At 36.4% G+C, this 20,142-nt stretch overlaps 1 protein-coding gene across 1 annotated transcript; it reads left to right on the top strand.

Moving 5' to 3' along the window:
* The first annotated feature begins 66 nt into the window (after positions 1-66).
* Rpa3 (replication protein A3) lies at positions 67-10,429 on the top strand. Its single transcript, XM_069996562.1, has 5 exons — positions 67-355; positions 1,358-1,432; positions 3,244-3,352; positions 3,818-7,654; positions 10,351-10,429. The coding sequence occupies exons 1-4, from the start codon at positions 257-259 to the stop codon at positions 3,898-3,900; spliced, it is 366 nt and encodes a 121-aa protein (XP_069852663.1). The 5' UTR covers positions 67-256; the 3' UTR covers positions 3,901-7,654; positions 10,351-10,429.
* Positions 10,430-20,142: the final 9,713 nt, after the last annotated feature.

The following is a 20,142-nucleotide window of genomic DNA, read 5'->3' as shown; positions in this document are numbered from 1 at the left end:
CACGTCCCGCCCTCTTCGCGTGATCTGCCTAGCACCCGAGAAACTTCCGGAATGCCGCGAGTCACAAAACCGTCACCTCCCACTTCCGGACGCCTCCGAGGGGGCAACGTGAGGTCGGTAGAAGTTTCTCCCTTTTGATTGGTGGAACGGGCACGCCAATCAAGGAAGGCGCCGGGAACTCTATTACCCCGCGGAGTTGCTCTGGTTCTATCAGCTGCTCATCGCCTGCGGGGCACAGCTTTTGGAGCTATCTATCATGGTGGACCTAATGGAAATGCCCAAGTGGCGCATCAACGCCAGTATGGTACCTCAGTTTATCGACCGGCCAGTCTGCTTCGTAGGACGGCTGGAAAAGGTGGGTGCGCTCCCGGTTTCCCTCCCCTCCCCCCGGATTGTAGCCGGTGTGGGGGCCCCGTGACCTGAAGTAGACGGTGGTGGGTGAAGGACGGAGAGCCTCAGAGCCGCTTTGCCCCCCCCCCCATTGGCTTTATTCTGTCCAAGGAGAGTTTTCCCATATTGCAGTGGTTGCGGCCGTATTTTCGCGCCTTTTTAGTAGCACAGAAAAGTGTTCTCGAATGTTCTGGAGTCTGAAGTTCCAGTGTCCCTCGCCCGTTCTGTTTAGCTAAAGGGAATTGTACCGCTGACTCCCCCATGTATAACCTTCTGCGTTTCTCACCGTACGTGACTGATGCCAGCTAGGCTGCTCTTTATTGGCTACAGTCGCCTCTGTTCTCAGACCTCGTTCTCTCGTATTCACATCTCCTAAAAACATTTCTGCATCATCCCTTCCAGAACTGGTAACTACCTATTTTGCCCCAGACCCCCTCATCCTACTGATGAGAAACAGGCCAAAGCCTCAACTCAAAATCAGTGATTGAGAAAGCCAAGAGAAAGAAAATCATTTATAAAGACTCACTTAGAAACTCACTCGTTTCTACCACACATCCCCCACAGGGAATGAATGTTATTCCCACTCCACATAGGAAGACTGAGCCAGAGTGTGGTAGTTAACTAAAATGCTCCACTACAGCAAAGAGCAAAGGTGGCATGCAAACCACCTGGAACAGAACCCAAATCCCGGAGCAGCCACTTATTTTACTCCATCATTTTTAAAACATTCCCTCAAGGAACTATGTACTACCTAAATCATGAGGGCCAGGACATTCCCACTATTGAATAGTTTGGGCCTCCTTTGATTTGTTTTTATAATAGGGTGATTTGAACCAAATAAACCGTTGGGAAACAATTGCTTAAACCAAACTAAAGCTCAGCTTAGGTCACGTTTTGAAACTTTTAAAGGTTCATGTGGGGTTTTTTGTTTTTTGTTTGTTTTACAAAATTATGTTTTCTTTTTTAGATTCATCCCTCTGGAAAAATGTTTATTCTGTCAGATGGAGAAGGGAAAACTGGAAACATTGAGTTGATGGAGCCAGTATGTTTAAGTATTAGGTCTCTTTATCTTGTTTTGCATTGTTACTATTTCTGATTTTTGGAGAGAATATATAAAGGATGTGCTTGTAAAATTTAAATGAACTTTAAAATTAAGTCATATATATCTCATATTTCTTTTTATATTTCTTAACCAATGATTCTGTGGGCTCCATGATTATTAATGTATCCCTTAAGTGGTTGGACAGACAAAAATCTTCATCCTTATGTAGAAAAATTACATGAGAAAAATCCTTTCATATTACTCCTTCCTTCTTCAAGAGTTTTCTATTTTTCTTTTTTTGAGACAGTCTTGATTTGTTATCCAACGGTCTTTTGACTCTTAGGCTCAAAAGATTCTCCTGCTTCAGACTCCTAAGCTGGCACTATAGGTCTATTCTAATACTGTCTTTATTTCCTATTTTTATTTACATGTATTTACACATCATTTATTTCTGTATTTTATTTTTAATTTGCTGAAAAACATTTTCTTAGTTTTCCATGCAGACAATTCCATATGCTATTTGGTAAACAGATTTATACATGTTGTCATTCTCAAGAGTCCTTAAAAACTAATTACTTCCAGGAGCCTGTGGCTCACACCTATAATCCTAGCTACTCAGATCTGATGATTATAGTTCAAAGACAGCTTGGACAAGAAAGCTGTAGTAGAGTGCTATCCTAGAGCAAAAAAAGTTCTAGGACAGTGGCCCAGGCCTTCAGTTCAAGCTCTATGATGAATACCAAAAATAATAATAATAAACTGCTTACAGAAATCCCAATTCTCCCCAGTAGTTGGTGGCTCACACCTGTAATCCTAGCTATTCAGGAGGCTGAGATCTGAGGATCAAAGTTCAAAGTCAGCCCAGGGCAGGAAAGTCCATGAGACTCTTATCTCCAATTAACCACCAGAAAACCAGAAGTGACACTGTGGCTCAAGTGGTAGAATGCTCACCTTGAGCTGAAGAGCTCAGGGACAGTGCCCAGGCCCAGAGTTCAAGCCCCACAACTGACAAAAAAGAAAAGAAAGAAATTCCCAGTTCATTTGAGTTGAGTTTTAGCTTAAATGTTTAACTGATACTTTGGACTGGAAGCTACTAGGAAAAAAGTAACAAGACTTTCCAGTTGCAAGTGATTCATTCCGGATCATAGTCCCACAGAAAAATGCATGAGATTCTCTCTCCATTTAAATAGCTAAAATCCAGACTGAAGGCATCGATCTAGTAGAGTACCAGTCATGAACAGGAAAGCTGAGAGAGAAAATGAGGCTATGAGTTTAACCCCTGGTACTGGCACAAACACACACACACACACAGGTAACACTATTTATATAATCTATCAGATAAGTAATGAGCTTTTTTTTTCTTTCAAGGTACTGGGGTTTGAACTTGAGGGTTCACCAAGCAGGTGTTCAACAGCTAAGCCACTCTTCTCTCTTTTATTTTTGAGTAGGACCTTGCTTCTTACCCAGGCAGCATTTGGACCGCAATCTGCCTGTTTTACTTCACATATCTCCATGTTTAAGGAAGATAGGTACAAGGCTCTCTACCCAGTTACAGGTTAGAAAGGGTTCTTATAAACTTTTCTGCTAGGACAGGCCTTGAACAACAATCCTTCTGCCCTCATTCTCCTAAGACATGAACTTCTAGCTCCCTATGAGACCCACTGTCTTCCAGAGTAGAATTGTATAACAAATTTTGTATTGTCAAATCTTAAAGTTATTTTTTCCCATGGAAATTTGGTAAAGTGAAAGATGTGTCATTTTCCAAATTCTAAAAATAAGATAATAAATTGACATTTTGTTCAATGTTTTAGCTTACCGAAGAAATCTCTGGAGTCTTGGAAGTAGTTGGAAGAGTAACCCCCAAGGCAACAATCATGTGTGCATCTTTCATCCAGTTTAAAGAGGATATTCTTCCTTTTGGTAAGCAAATCTTTCTGGTATTTAGTGATTTTATGTCATTATGAGAACAATGGTTTTATTAATTTGGTATGTATTGGTCTTAACTCTCAGTCTACCCATATTTTCAATTTCTATAGAGGTTTCCAATCCCAAAGAAATATTGGATGATATTTTGTCCTGCTTCTGAAAGGTCTTTGTAGATATAAAGAAAAATGTTTCAAAATAGGATATTAATGATTTTTGTTTTGATACATGAAAGCCTGGGGTAAGGTAATACACATACAGGCAAGTGGATGATCATGTGTTCCCACGTGTCTTCTTTTGGTCTGGGAGCCACAGTAAAATTAAAGTGATGGTTCTTAACTCAGTTATAGAAACTGAATTGTGAAAATAAACTCTAAAAGAGAAATAGGTAGAAATCTTCTAGATAATAGATGATGCAGTTTTCCATTGTAAATTAAGTGTCTACTTCTATGCTTCTTTCAGATCTTGGACTTTACAATGAAGCTTTGAAAATTATCCATGAGTTTCCTCAGTTTTTTCCAATAGGGGCTATAGAACACTCATGATCTTGATTTGTGTTGTTTTATGATTTCAAGTGAGTTACATTGAAGGGGCTTCATCTTTATGTTTGAAGGAAAGAACTGAGTTTTCATTGTCATGCTTTTGTAAATCTTTCACTTACTGAACTGTAGATACTTTGATCTAAAGTTTGTTTTGATGAAACTAGAATATTGATTTTTTTAACCAAGTCATTTTATTAAAAAAAAAACTCTTCAATATATGGTCAGATAAGAAGCAAGAACAAAACAGTTGTCTTGAGTTTGTTTATGTTTTGTTAATAAAGCTTTAAATGGTATATACTACTGTTCATTTCGTTTCTTTCAGTTGTATATTCAACACAAACTCCAAACTTCGTAAGTCTTAGATATACCAAGTAAAATCCTGGGTCAGCTATGTTAAGAATTTATTTAACATTTCACAAATTCTAACATGTTAATTATTGCTTTGTTTACATATACCAACACCAAAGCTTCAACTCGGGGCTCTATATGCTCACTCAGCTTGCTTGCTAAAGGCTAGTTTTCTGGCCATATGAACCACATTTCCAGTGTAGCATTTTACTGACTAATTGACTAACTTTATTGCCCTGAGTAGTTAGGAGTATGGTTGCTTAAACCTCTTGAATTACTATGTACTAGTAAACTGGGTTATGAATTTAGGATCTTGCTTTCTGTTGAATGAATGGTTTCTGTTAGATTCCATCCCTATAGTGAGCTGGTCAATATCTAAACCAGGATGTTTTACCAGCACTGCAATTTGAGTAATATTTGAAAAGTGTAGTTCCCTTGCCACATGTTCCAGATTATTCTTACAATATCACTGAGATATAATTCGTGTATACAATGCACCTAATTTCAAGCATAAGATTAAGTGGTTTTTAGTTGTATGCCCATCACCATAATCAATTTTAGAATATTTTCCTAACTCCAAAAAGGAAATTCCATACCATTCAACTATAATAATTTAATCCCTCTGCCTTGCTACCCTTTTCCAAACCTTAATCTATCACTGACCTACATTGATCTCCTTTACCCACAGCTTCCCTTCTGGGTTTTCAATTACCATCTCAAAATACTAAAATAGTTAAAGTATTCCTAAGTTTTAAATTGTTCCCTTTTCTAAGTAGTGTGATGTTATATATTAGGCCATCTTGGACTATTCTGTACAGGACTGAATTATTTTGTCCATTCTATATGACCACTTGTCTGTTAGCATTTTGTTGACCTAGTTGTCTCATCTACTGAAAATATGACAGTGTGTACATCTACGGTTTCAAGCATCTATTAAGGGTCTTGAAGTATATTCCTCTTCAGGCAAGGGGGGGGTGTATTGTGCTTTTCTATCTCTAGATTTGGAAAAGAATCATACCATGTGTTGTGACTGCTTGTTTCACTTGGCATAATGTTTGAGAATTCATGTTATAAGCATACCAGTTTTCATTCCTTTTAGTTTTTCAGACTAAGATACATAATTTCAGTTTTTTATTTAAACATTAAAAAAATCAAAATAAAGGTTCCCAGTATCTTTTCAGAGCACTGCTATGGTTTGATATGTACTTTCCATAGCTTTATACCAACTGTCTATGGGACTTCAACAGCTCTGCAACACACATTTCTCCTTAATATATCTTAGCATTTAGCAGACAAAACTCATCATTCTTAATGGTTATAAAAATATTCTATTTACTAATTCATTTAACCAATCCTCTAGTCTTTCCCACCAAGAAGTCCTGTAGATAAGAAACCCAAAGAATGTCTTTGTTTCTCAGTTTCTAACATAATGCATGGTTAAGTCACTTCAGTCTAGTTTGAAAAGCTACAAAAACCAAGAAGAGAGAAAGGACCTGAATTGTAATAGATGTAGCAAGGATAGAAAGCAAATTCAATAAATTGTCTGATGCCATAAAACTCACTGATGATGCTTGAGCATCACCAAGAACCAAGAAAGAGGCCAATGAGTTGGGAAACAGTGACTCTCTTTTGATTCAAATTAAAAAATAGTGGATATGTCCTTTTGTGAAGAAACATGATATGGTTAATATCCAAAATTTCTAGATTCTGAAGCTCATTTGGTCCCAAGAGTTTCAACTAAGACTTTGTTCCTAAACCATGGGACAGATTACAGAGTAAGAAAATCATAGAAGCAATGAGAGAATCACAGTGGCCCTGTGAGATTGACAGAGCAGAAGTGAGAGGGAGTAAAGAGAATGACAGTAAATGTTGAATCAGAAGAAGAATCACAACAGTGCCTGACACCTAGAAATTAATAGATATTTGTTGACTGATGAAATATGAAAGACAAAGAATGACTTTAAAACAATGAAAGCCCAAAGGATAATTGGAGCTAAGAATGAAAGATGGATAAAACATTTAGTACATAGCATAATTATTTGTAAAACAGGATTAGGCTACAAAAATGAGAAACATGTTGAAAAGAGGCAATAACTATTAAAACACCTAATATAAAAAATATAATTGGGCATTAAATTTAGTTTTGTGTCTTTCTAAAAAGCCTAGGAAAAAAAATTTAATATGCTGCTGGGAAGGTGTCTCTGGTAGAGTGTTTACGTTGCATGCGTGAGGCCTTGGGTTCGATTCCTCAGCACCACATAAGCAGAAAAAGCCGGAAGTGGTGCTGTGCTCTAGTAGAGCATTAGCCTTGAGCTGAAGAGCTGAGGGACAGTGCCCAGGCCCAGAGTTCAGGCCCCACGACTGATAAAAAAAAACAACCAATATGCTTCAGTTGACTAGAAAAATCAAATATTTTCCTGTTATTAAACTATAAAAGGAATATTACGGTGGGAGGGGTGATGAACTGTAAATTGGTTATCTAAAGTACCTATTTTAAAGACACCTTCAAATGTTTGCTTTATTTTCACTTGGCAATCTCAGAATTATACACAACTCAAAAACATCTCAAAGATAAGTTAAGTGCTCCAAGTGTGTCATCTTAGACTGATTATTAAAGATATGTACAAACAAAACCTGGCTTTCTGAAATCCCAGTCTACAGCTTTCTAGCATAATCTCAAAACATGCATCATCTCTTACTACCTGTGTAATATTTAAGTGGTCTAAGAAAAAAAGCCAGTAGGATTAAGAACAATCAAATTCTGTAGCTGGAATTTCTGAAACTCAGTTTTGTTTTTTTTCCTCATTTAATTCACAGGGAATACTAGTGTCACGAGTTGTCTTTCCTATGAAGAAGATGCTAAATCTAGAGTACTAATAAACCATGTGTTTTAAATTATTTCCCAAGAGTGATGTTGTTTGAAGTAAGCTATGTTATTTATGACCCTATTTGACCTACAGCATTGGGTTATAAGATGACAAATCAAGACCAGAGCCTAGACTTACAAACATAATGCAATTTGTTTGTCTTGATTGCTAGGATTAAAACTAGTTAGTATGCTATTGTTTCAACTTGGCATATTACAGAATGTCAGCAGCTATGTACTGTCTTCTGTAGTATTTCTTCCTCATTTAAAAAATACAGTGGTTTTTACATAATAAAAAATACTTTATTTGGGGGGTGAGCAGATAAAACTTCCTAACAGTTGTCAGAAAGTCATAAGTACTGTATCTGGGAAAAGGGAAGTATATATAGAATGACAGTTTGGGACAATGCCATAGATGACACTCTTGACTTCATTAGCCTCCCTTCAAAGTAACTATTAATTTTTCACAGGGGTCTGAAATATTGCCTAGGAAGAGAAGCTAATGACTGTGGCTCTAATAATCTTACACCACACAACCTTAAGGTAATAAACATTATATAATGATAGTTTTAAATTCATTTTCATTGAAAGATTGCAGTATCTTGTTACCTGGATTTTGAAAGATAGTCAGCAAAGAGAAATTCTGCTGATAAATAATAGTTAACTAATTAAAATCACATCATTTAATATATAATTTTTACCTTAGATATCATAGGTTTATTTAGGTCTTAATGCTTATTATAATTTCTTTAATTCCAGTTAATGCTCTGTGATCATTTAAAGCTAAATTGTGACAACTACATTTAACACATACCTGCAGACAATCAAAACTAGTACATTTCTTTGAAATATTTTTAACACTTTCCTTGTTTTCTGAAAAGCCTTAGGCTTTGTGAAAACATTGGGTCCAAGGAGAGAATACACTTTTCTGTTTTAGAGGTGCATCTAACCTGAATTTATCAGAGCTCCTTCAGGTCACTTATTTCTTCCATATGTCTCAGAAATTGAATGTTTTAGTTGGTCAAAGTATTTGACCTTTTATGAGTGACAGATAGTGGACCCAGGGGTTTCCTCATTCTGGAATCTCCTCAGAAATAAGTAAATGTTTTCCAGATGAACATAGTGTGGGCCTGGGGATGAATTAGGAATTAGAGATCATTGCTTCCAAATTAGGAGAGTTTGTAAACTTTTTCTATTGGAAACCATTGACCTCAAGGAATAGGTCCTCTAGGCAATTTCCTTCACTGTCAACAGTACTGTTAAGTCAGGAAAACAATTCATGATGTGATGTGATATTTCTTGTACTGTTCTTGTTTCCAAAAAGGAATTTATCAAAGCTGCAAAGATTCTATCTTTTCCATTTTCTCATTATATTTCCCAAATAAACTTCAGTTACCAGTGGGTGGTATAATGTGGCAATTCATTGCTGTCATTTGTCATTTGTCTGCTAAAATTGTCACTTATTGTCCTGCTTTATACCTTTAGAAGGAAAATAAAAATAACAGTTCAAGAGAATATTTTTATGCTCTATGTGGCTTTTTTTCCTTTAGTCTGTGTATAGCCTAATCACATTTAAGAATACATTTTAAGTAGGTCAAAGAAAAATACATGGTGAGTGTATATCAACTCTAAAACTGAATCTAAAACGTGATTAAATGAAAATAATATTACTGCTTAATCTGTGAGTCAGTGTTCTTAAAAAAAATAAAAATTCCAGAAAAGGTGCCAGAAAAATTTTATACATTATATCTAAGGCATCATGTACACATCTATGATTCCTTAGTTCAAGGCATGTAAAGGCAACCATGTGCATCTAGGTATGACTGCCTAAAAATGAGAAATACATGATGTACATTTGGCTTGGGTAATTCCTAAAAATAGGGTCTACAGTTTTCCAACAAATTTGTGAAGAAATCACAGGAATATGGGAAATGGAATAACACATAAAAATAGCTCTTATTATCTAGAGTACATTTTAGTAATGGATGATTTTGATTTAAACTTAACATTTTTATGAGTTAAAATCACTAAGTCAGTGACATTTAGAAACAGTACTGCCGCCTTCTGTGTTCTCAACAGATTCTAAATTCAACTACATGTGTCTTGTGATCATAAGATATGGTTACAAATAGCAATGATTGTTCAAAGCAAATTACAGTGGTACAGGAAAGCATTTCCCTTCCAACTGCACAAGGAATGGATTACCTCATGCAGCGTGGAGGTTTTATAACAAAGATTGCAGACTAAACTGAAAAAAATGTATGGTAAATAGCTTTCATGAAAAGTAGACAGTATTTTTGGTCTTGATTTTTTTGTTTGTTTAGGAGAAATGCCTAAAGTATTGATGGGAAAATTCAGCCACCAGTATTTTAATGGGCTTTATAAACTTTCTACAAGACTTAATTTATTCAATTCTGTAACTTCTTATAAAGGTAAAATCATATAAGAGTTTCATATAGATCTTAAAATATTGCAATTATAGCCGGGCGATGGTGGCTTACGCCTGTAATCCTAGCTACTCAGGAGGCTGAGATCTGGGGATCACGGTTCAAAGCCAGCCCGGGCAGAAAAGTCCATGAGATTCTTATCTCCAATAAGCTACTAGAAAACCGGAAGTGGCACTGTGGCTCAAGCGGTAGAGCGCTCTCCTTGAGCTGAAGAGTGCAAGGATAGAGCCCAAGCCCAGAGTTTAAGCCCCATGACTGACAAAAAAAATAAAATAAAATCAATTACATTGCATAGCAACATTGTAAAACAAATATACAATATGCATGACATAATTCTAACAACACATTACAATTTCATTCAATAATTATAAATATCTTCTTAGGTAGATTCAGTGTCTAGACAGAAGTATTACTGTTACCTTTAATCCACATATTTTAATGAGAAGTGACCATGGCTAACACTGTTTAGGTTACATTCAAGTAACATTAACCTAAATTTTATTAGATTGCATTTTCAGTAAATAATTTCCAGGAACTTGCTGTACACATAGGTGATAAGTGATATAGACAGTCCAGAGAAATAGGCCAGGGAACCATTTTATTTCATCTGTGGTGGTTTGTTTTGCTAGCTCTTTCTAAATCTTTTAAACCATCTCTTTGGCAAACATTAAAAACTCATGATCAAAATTTCCCAGTCTAGGATTCTAACACTTCTCTCTGAATCAGGGAACCCACAAATCACTGATATCAGAAGACTTAATATATGATCATACTTCTTGTCTATCTTTCCAGTGTATCACAAACTTCATGAGAACAGAGTAAGGGAACTCAAAGATAGTGAGTAAATGAAAAGAAATCTTTTTTCCTTTTATATTGTTCCCTTTTCTGTTCCTGGGTTTTGGCACCGTGTTTCGATGATAAATTTTATTTATCTACTTGACTGGGCTAAAAGATGCCCAGACAGCTATCACATCATTTCTGGGTATGTCTGTGATGGTGTTTCTAGAAAATATAGTATTTAAATTATTAAATCAGTAAAGATTTAAATGCTAAAGATCCAGCTTCACACAGTGGGTGGAAGTAATCCATTGAGATGGAGTAAAGATGATATACCTTAATCCATCCTTATATGGGTGGGTATAACTCAATCCATTTGTATACCCACATAGAAGAAAAAAGTGTTAGAAAAGTGAGTCCTATCTTAAACTGAGACTTCAATCTTATGCTGCTTTTGGACATCAGCTCTTGATTGTCAGGCCTTTAGACTCCAGGTCTTTTACCAATGCCCTCACTTTCTGGTACTTCCGACTTAGACACAATTACCTGCACTGTCTAATTCTCCAGTTTGCAGATAGCATGTCATGGGATATCATTAGCCTTTTTAGTAATAATGAGTTAATTCCCATGACAAATTCCCTCATATATACACATATGTATATATGTGTATATATACACGTCTATGTATATTTACATATACATAGATGAATAGATATAAATATATTTCCATATTGGTTCTGCTGCTTGGGAAAATACTAATATGCTTGGAAAATTTCCTATTAAAAATTAAAGACAGATTTGTTTAGGAATAGGCAACTCTCAAGGTAATTAGGGTTCTTTTCTCAGTATGACTCATTCTAATTATATAAGTTAAGCCAGATTGACCTACTAGTTTCTGAAAATATACTCAAGACAAGTAACTAGATGTTATCCCTAAAAATCTAAATAGTCAAAATACTGAGAAATACGATAAATCCCAATGACAAGAAGATGATAAAGTATAATATGTTAAGAAATGTTATGGCAAAAATATCTGAAATAAGACCATTATTAAGACTACTTTGACAGTACTGTTAGCCCTCTTAACTAATTAATATCTTATTATCCTAAGTAACTTGTGTGGACAATCTAGTTGAAAACTGGGAAATTAAGAGAAAATATTTAAATCTGAATTTGGAACTAAATTACAAAAAATATAACTTCCAAATCAGTTACCAGCCTTAACAATAGATACCATTCTGGAAGACTTCTTATGAACTGTATGTACTTTCTCACATTTAATATTATCCCTATCCATCTTTTCTCAGCTAAAAAAAATCAAAGTTAGGAGATACTACCTAATTTGGCTCAAGTTTCCTGGTTACTGGGTCATAGTAAAAAAAATGTCTGTGTTGACTTGACAGATGTGACTTTTACTGTGAAGTACTACAGCCCTTGGTGATTGTATAGCTGCAGTCAATGTGAAAACATTTTCAACTGATACAAGTTAAACAATAAGGGAAAGTCTTGTTTTTCTCTTTTGAATGAGAGGATATAAAACTGATTATTTTGAGAGAACATTACATCTAAAAATGAAGTAGCCAAGCTCTGTGTCTCATGTCTATAATCCAACCACATGGGAGGCTGAGGTTGAAAGGATTGCAGTTTGAGGTCAGCCCAGGCAAAAAAATTATGAGACCTCCCTCTCAACCAACAAAAAACTGTACAAGTGGGATGCACCTGTCATTCCAGCTATGCTGAAATCAAAAAGAAGAATTGTGGCCCAGAACATCCTTGGCAAAAAAGCAAGACAATTAAAAAATAATAAAAAAGCAAAAAGGATTGGACTTGCTAGTTCTGACCAGCAGATTCCAGAACAACAGATGAAGAGATGCTCTTGCAGCAGTATCTCAGATTATTGTTTAAAAAATAATTACTTACCCATGGCTGGGAATGCAGCTTAGTGGTAGAGTGTTTGCCTAGCATGCATGAAGCCCTGGGTTTGATTCCTCAATACCATATAAACAGAAAAGACCGAAGTGGAGCTGTGGCTCAAGTGGTAGAGTGCTAGCCTTGAGCAAAAAGAAGCTCAGGGACAGTACGTAGGCCCTGAGTTCAAGCCCCATGACTTCCAAAGAAAAAAATAAATACATAAATAATTAGTATCCCGGGGCTGGGAAGGTGGCTCAGTGGTATAGGGCTTGCCTTGCATGCCTGAGGCCCTGGGTTCGATTCCTCAGCACCACATAAGCAAAAAGAAAAAGCTGGAGGTGGCGCTGTGGCTCAAGTGGTAGAGCGCTAGCCTTGAGCTGAAGAGCTGAGGGACAGCGCCCAGGCCCAGAGTGCAGGCCCCACAACCGGACCAAAAAAAAAAAAAAAAATTAGTATCCCAATGCCATCATGGGATGAGGAATGAGTTTAACTGAGGGAGATGATTAAAATGAAGATATCACCCCAATCTTCCACTCTTAGAGAGTCAGATTGGCCTGGGGGTTCCTTAAGGTAGTTACAAGAAACCAACAAAAGGGCACATCCCAAAAGATAGATAACAGAAAATGAGAAAACACTAAGAAGTTTTAAGTAACAACCAGGATGCCAGGAATCACTCATAAGTATATACACAGAGTCCCCCAATCTTTTGGCCAGATAACTGCAGAAAGGTCAGACAATCATAAACTTGTGTCTTTACTTAGACATAGGCTAAACAACCGTACAACCAGGGTTTCCCACTGCTCTCATTCACACTCCAAACACACTCGTCAAATCTGCAGCTAGTCACAGTCTGCATAGAGCTCTAAGGTTCCCACATGGGGGTATGCCCCAATACCACTCCCATCCCTCCAAGAGGTAACAAAGTAAGGGATTAACATAATTTTCAAATTTCATGAGAAAAGCTAGATAGAGAATTTCATTATTCTTTGTTTCTTCATAGCAAACACCACTTTACAGTACCTGCCTAGTAAGCATGGGATCTTGAGTTCAAACCCTAGTGTTGAAAACAAAAAGAAAATCCAAACACACTAAGCATAGAAATGAACAAGGAGTTCACTACAAATACAGTGTACAGTCATAAAAAAATATATGCCTAAGTCCCTCAGAAATGAAAATAATCTAGTTTCAAGGTTCTCATCTACAAGATAACTACAAACAAATTTTACAATGTCCAGGAATAAAAATATTGGGGGAATAATCACCTTTCTATGCTGTGTAATATATAGGAAAATAGTTTCCTCCTTTGGAGGTGTAAAGTACACTACCTTTTGAGGGAAATATTCTAAATTTTTATCAATGGGAGTAGCTATATTTATAAAATCACACACTGTTTTCTAAAGAGTATATATTTAGAGAATAATGAAGAAAACCCTAATAATGAAGAAAGCTGTAGAAAAAGCAAGTAGAGGAAAGTTTATGCACTGATTTTACCCATTCAGAAATGGGAAAGGCTGATGCACAGAGACGCAAATAGGTATGGTTTACATATAGGTTTCCATCAATGCATACGAATTTTAAAGGGCTTCATAGAGAAGTGAGAGTTGGAATCTGTAGTGCTATAAAGCTTGAGGGTAATAGAGCAAGGGGCTATGACATTTGTATCCATTTTGTACTTGGTTTTTTTTTTTTCTTTTGGCTGGTTTTGGGACTTGAACACAAGACCTAGGTGTTATCATTTGGCTTCTTTTGCTCAAGGCTAGGGCTCCACCACTTGAATCAGTTCTACTTTCAGCTTTTTGGGGTGACTAAGTGCCACTGCCACCTGGCACTTGCTGCATTTTTTAAAACATGAAACTGTATTATTTTTCCCACTTTTTTCATTGTAGAAAAATACACATACCATAAAATTTATTTTCCCAGTCATATGTAAGTATGCAGTCCAAAATGGATGCAATCATCACTATCATCCATCTTTAACATCACCATCCCTCTTGTAAAACTGAAAAACTATCTATTAAATAATACCTCATATTGAGGTACATACCTGAAGCTAAGATATGAGAACTGTGGTTTGAAGCCAGCCTGGACAAGAAAGTCTGTGAGCCTCTTACCTCCCATTAAGAACCAAAAAAGCCAGAAGTAGAGCTGTGGTAAAGCGCTATCCTTGAGCATGAGCATTCAGGAATAGTGCACCGGCACTATTTTTGTCCCTGTACAAAATAGACAGGTAGACAGACAGACAGACAGACAGACAGACAGACAGACAGACAGACAGACAGACAGACAGATAGATATTTATTTCATTTAGCATAATGTCTCCAAAATTTATTAATGTGTTTATCAAACATTTTTTTCCTTTTTAAGGCTGAATAATATTCCATTGTCTATATATTTTACTGGCCACTCATATGTCCATGGAAACTTAAGTTGCTTCTATATTTTAGCTGTTGAGAATAGTGATACTGTTATCTTATACATACAAAGATCTTGATATCTTGCTTTTAGTTATAAATCTATACCCAGAAGTAGAATTGCTGGCCCATATGGTAAATGTAATTTTTACTTTTAAAGAACTGCTATGCCGTTTTTCACAGTAGCTGTAACCATGAGTTTATATTGAAGTTAAAAAAAAAACCTACCTTTAAAAACATAGTGTGGGGTCATGCCTGTAATCCTAGCTTCTTAGAAGGAAGCTGAGATCAGAGGATCATGGTTCAAAGCCAGCCTGGGCAGCAAAGTCCATGAGACTCTTATTTCTCCAATTAACCATCAGAAAACCAGAAGTGGAACTGTGGTTCAAAGTGGTAGGGCACTAACCTTGAGCAAAAAGTACTCAGGGATAGCACCAAGGTCCTGATTTGAACCATAATTCTTAGATCTCAGCCTCCTGAGTAGCTAGGAATAAAGGCATGAGTCACCACTAGCTCCTATAGCTCTTTTTTAATTTTTAATTTTAGATGTATTAGTAATTTCTAAATCAGTGGCTAAGTTGAAAAGTGGCCTACAGGTGAATGCTGAGCAGTTGATAGTCAAGGCCTGGAATACTAGGCTGAAAGCGTTCTGGAAGCAAGTAGGCCAATGAGAAGGTACTTGTATCCATGTTAGAGAAGGGTGTACTTATTCACTCACATTCACACACAGCTGTGCCTAACCTGTTCATATCATGATAACAGAAAAGATAAATTGTTCATAATAATCCTAACATAAAGTTTTATACTTAAAATTTCTATATTAAGGAACTGTTAAAATTTTGTCCACATGTCATTCTCTGATCATCTGGGGTTTTTTTTTTTATTAAAACAAATTTACTACATAAGTTCCGCAGATTAATTAGGGTCCAAAGTCCTAGAGAACTTGCAGCTGAAGGCATTGCTGGCTTAGACTAAGGAAGAAATCCCAACTGCAGAAAACAGAATGTCCTTCCTAGCTTCTTCTCAAAATATCTTAATTGTGAGAGCAGGTTGGATTGCAGGAGACAAGGCTAATGGAGAGCTACTTTCAGGTCTACCAGCCTACAGTGATTTAGTCAATCCCTGAGGGATCTGTAGTCCCATTCCTCATTTGCAGAGAGGTAACCAATTAGAGCTTATCCCAGGACTTATCCCTGGACTCAGAACCACCAGGACAAAGAGAATAGCCACAGCCTTTGATTCTTCTTTATTTCACACTTACCCTCCTTTGTAAGAAGAACCCAAGAAGGCTACAGCAGCTGTGAGCAGTGGAGCTTCAACACTGGCATGTATTGTCTGCTACAGAGACACAATCCTGCTGCAGGGCCTGATGGGGATCACCTTAAACGGCCGAAGAAATTCGTATCACTATGACCACTTTCTGTTGATATTAATCAATTATAGGGCAAAGCAGTTACACTGAGAAAAACCTATGTTGGTTTCACTTCGCTGTTAAACCAATCTCAGCTCTGAAGATTAATAAGCATTTTATTTAGGCAAGTTATATAATGTATTTCTGGTGGTTATATTAATTCAGTGATAGATTATAGGTTTTAGGAAATCAGAGAGGTAAAGAGGAAACAAGGCAATGTAAGGGCAATATACTAAAGAGAGTTATGCTGAGTGCTGAAAGTAAATAACAAATTGAAATTCAGTAATACCAAGAACTTGAGGACAGGAGTTCCCAGAGCAGAGATGCTAAAATAGAAGTCCTATTCCTTTTCCTTGGATATATCACTTTACTGAAACAACAATCTGTTACTTTTTCATAGGCTTATGTCGACCCACATTATCTGCCATCTGTTTTATAAATGCAGCCCACATCACCCAAATAGCTAATGATGTTCTTGTCCTTCCCTTTTCACATCTGCTTGATTAAATGTAAGAGTTTCCTTTCACTGTATCTGGGTATAACTTGTCAATCTAGTTATGGATCAGTTCTGGTCTTTCCAAAATATCTAACTCTGTCCTTTTATGTTTTCTCTAAAACAATAATTTGATAGCCGTTACTGTGACAGGCAAGTTACATTTCATAAATTCATATTTCATATATAATAGTGACTTAAGAAAGTCTTGGAATCCCAGGGGGTGGCCTTGAAACACAAACAATCCTTTTGTTTTCAATGTAAGGTTTTGTGGTGGTAGCTGAAAAGCAAAACAAAATGAAACCACCTTGCTAGGTATGACAGTGCCTCAGAGGGATTTTTTTTAATACTATAGCTTAATTCTTATATAAATGCTAACCAGTTGTTTTAGTACAACCCACAAGTGGCAGAACCAATTTTAGTAACAAAGCTGATAGCCACAATATGATCAACCCATGCCTCTACCACTTGGTACAAAAGCAGTGGAAATGATAGGCAGCTCATTAATCATTTATCTATGAGATGAATGTGCTCTGGTGCTGACAGGGGGCTGTAGGTGAATACTGCCAAATTGAGAAATGTCAGTTGTCAAGCCTCATGAATAATAATGGTGGAGCTATTTTTAAGCTTATTTGAAGATTAAAGTTATGCTCTTTTCCTTTACATTTCTATCACATATGCTTGGCAGTTTTGCTCTATGAGAATTCCTTTTCATGCTGCTCAGATGTCTCTACTTGAGAAAGCATGCATGGCTCAGCCTCACATAAGATACCTGAAAAATTATTTTAAAATCTTGGAGTTCCACATATTAGCAGTAGTGTATAAATGAAAGAAAGTGGCAAAAGAGGCAAAGTGAAGATATATTACTTTTTTTGGCAGAGGATATGTTTTACAAGTAAGGATAATACACATAAAAATTTTCAGGTCCCCAGAAATAACAGATATGCTGTATGCTTCATAAATTTCTGAAGACAGAACCAAGAGTATTCAATGTAGTATACTTAAAAATTATTAGTTACAAACTAGGTGAACAATGATTCTCACAGTAGTTGTCTCAATTAACCTTGAGAATCTCCCCTAGCTTACTCATTTCTAATTTATGTCTGCTCTTGCAGTGGAAAATCATGTTCCCTGCCTGGAGTATTTTTTTGGAAGCTACTTTTTCAGCATTCATTTTAAAAGTTGTATGAGTCACACTGACATTCCATTCTCTTTTTTTCTACATTTCCTTTTTGCAGAATGGAAGGAAAGGTCAGATTGAAGATGATAAAATGTATTATTTTTGCAAGAGACTTCTCCCATATTTACTGAGCTGCTGAATATTTATACTGCATAAATTATACATGTTCATCTATTCTGGAAATATTTATATACCAAATTAAGTATGCCTGCTTGATACACAAAATTAATTTCAAAATAGATGGAGAAATATTTCTTTAAAACAGTAACACAGGAGCTGGGTGCTCATGGCTGGTTTCTGCCTGTAATCCTACCTATTCAGGAGACTGAGATCTGAGAATCTCAGTTCAAGATCAGACCCGGCAGGAAAGTCTGCAAAGACTTTAATCTCCAGTTAGCCACCAGAAAATTGGAAGTGGAGCACAGGCCTTAAGCTCAAAAAGCGTAGGACAGTGCCCTGGACCTGAGTTCAAGCCCCATGACCAACTAAGAAAAACACAGTAACATAGGATTTAGTACAGTTCAAATTTTTACTGAGAAATAATGTTATAATACTGCCTGCTTTAAAAAATATTATCGTACTTAGCAGAGGCAACTTCTAATTTGTCACCAGTAAAATATGTGGATGCAATGTCACATAAATCTGGCTGAACAGGAATTTTGACATTTGCTAATTCAAATGCCAGGTTTTCTTTCACACTGGTTTGTGTGTATGATTTTTGTAAGTAAGGCTAATATTCTTTAAATAAAAAAGCAGCATGGCCAGTGATTTGCTTAAATTCTTATATAAATATGTTTCAAGTTTATGGGATATAATCCCTTCAAATGCTCTTCCAAACTACTCTTTGTGACTTTCTTTTAAGAACCAAACTAATTAGCTTTCTGTGTTTGAATTTTGACCTAGGAAATTGTTAAGGTAATGTGCTCTTCATAAGTTGAATGATGAAAAACTATGGGCTAAATTATTATTATGGCTACTATTTCTAGCATTAAACAATTTACCCTATAATCCTAAAGTTGCCATTTTAGCAACTTTCAATACATCCAACTATTAGTAGGTCAGGAAGAAAATTAATTTTTGAAAATGTTATGGACAGCTTATATTTCCTGAAATTATTTCTAGTTAGAAAGTAAATTTTAAAGGCTTAAATTTAGAGGCTGGATGTGAAGGTACATACTCAAGAGGTTGAGGCAGGAGGATAGTAAGTACAAGGCTAGCTTAGAGCTATACAGTAGTATCCTATCTCAAAAAAATATTCAGAATTAGAAAATTAAAGAAATTGACCTTTTTGGCTTGCAAAAGACACACACGCTAAATTTGATAGTCGTTATGTACAAATGACATACAATTATTGTTAGCCCAATAGCCTCCTCTCTCATAGCTCAGCATGCTTTTTCCCTAGGTAACATTAGGACCATCTAGTAGAGGTAGTAAATAATTAGCCTCCAGTCCTCTATAACTTGAGAGGGTACTCCTTTGGGAAGCTATAACCATATAAGGCAGCAAGATCCCCTAAACCTCAAAGGTCAAATAGGTCCACCTGAGAGGGCACTCCTTTGGGACAGCTATAATCAATCATATAAGGCAGCACCTGAGACAGTAGCAGGCACTTCTCTCTTTTGGGAAGGGGTCTTGCCAGGCCCTTTACTGGCAATAACCTTTTCTTTATTCTTTGTACTGGATGTCTACATGCTTTTCTGGCAAAGTCTAATTTACTCTAACAGTTATAAATATTAATTTGAATGGATGAGTCTGTTGAAGACAATGCTTATGTCTGTATCTTCCATTAGCCATACAACTTCCCCAAAGCAACTATAGGCTATACTCTTTCAGTGTATAGCACACCATGAATGACATGCAAAGGCTTGCATAGGATATAGGCTTGTTCAGAATTTACTACTTTGCCATAACTTATTACTAGAAATGAACTGAGTAAAAGACACTCCAGATTGGATAAAATGAAATAAATTGTATTAATAGAGGACAGGTTTCCTGCACAGGCCCAGTCAAAACAGAATTATCAGGAACTCTCAGGAAGATCTAGGAGAAAAAATATTGAGATATGGTTATTAGGTGCCACTAACCTCAGGGAAAACAGTCACTTAAAGTAACCATCTGTTTCTCAATGGGCTAAATAGAGAACAAAATGCACTATTTCCAAATAAGATTAATAAATAAGGTCATCAAAAATAGTTGGAATCCTTGTTTTTCCATGTCACTATTGAAAGGAATTCTTCATGTCCGGGACCAGGCAGAGGCAAGCAGGCACAGGAGAAAGATTATTAAAAGATTTATTAGATGGACCATATTTCCCAGGAGAGGGAGCACATGGCACTTGTCCCTATCCAGGTAGCAAGAAGGTCTTGGGACAGGAAGTGAGGTAGGTGTGTGCTCAGATGGG

Source organism: Dipodomys merriami, unplaced genomic scaffold, assembly GCF_024711535.1.
Source record: "Dipodomys merriami isolate MVZ:Mamm:240054 unplaced genomic scaffold, mDipMer1.0.p SCAF_5, whole genome shotgun sequence".
NCBI lineage: Eukaryota > Metazoa > Chordata > Mammalia > Rodentia > Heteromyidae > Dipodomys > Dipodomys merriami.
The sequence above is the reverse complement of the archived record's forward strand: the minus strand, read 5'-3'. Positions and strand labels throughout refer to the sequence as shown.

Excerpts from the sequence above, each read along its gene's own strand:
- Rpa3 (XM_069996562.1), top strand. The coding sequence starts at position 257 with ATGGTGGACCTAATGGAAATGCCCAAGTGGCGCATCAACGCCAGTATG. Across the intron at positions 1,433-3,243 it reads ACATTGAGTTGATGGAGCCA|CTTACCGAAGAAATCTCTGG; the intron begins GTATGTTTAAGT and ends TCAATGTTTTAG. Across the intron at positions 3,353-3,817 it reads AGAGGATATTCTTCCTTTTG|ATCTTGGACTTTACAATGAA; the intron begins GTAAGCAAATCT and ends TGCTTCTTTCAG.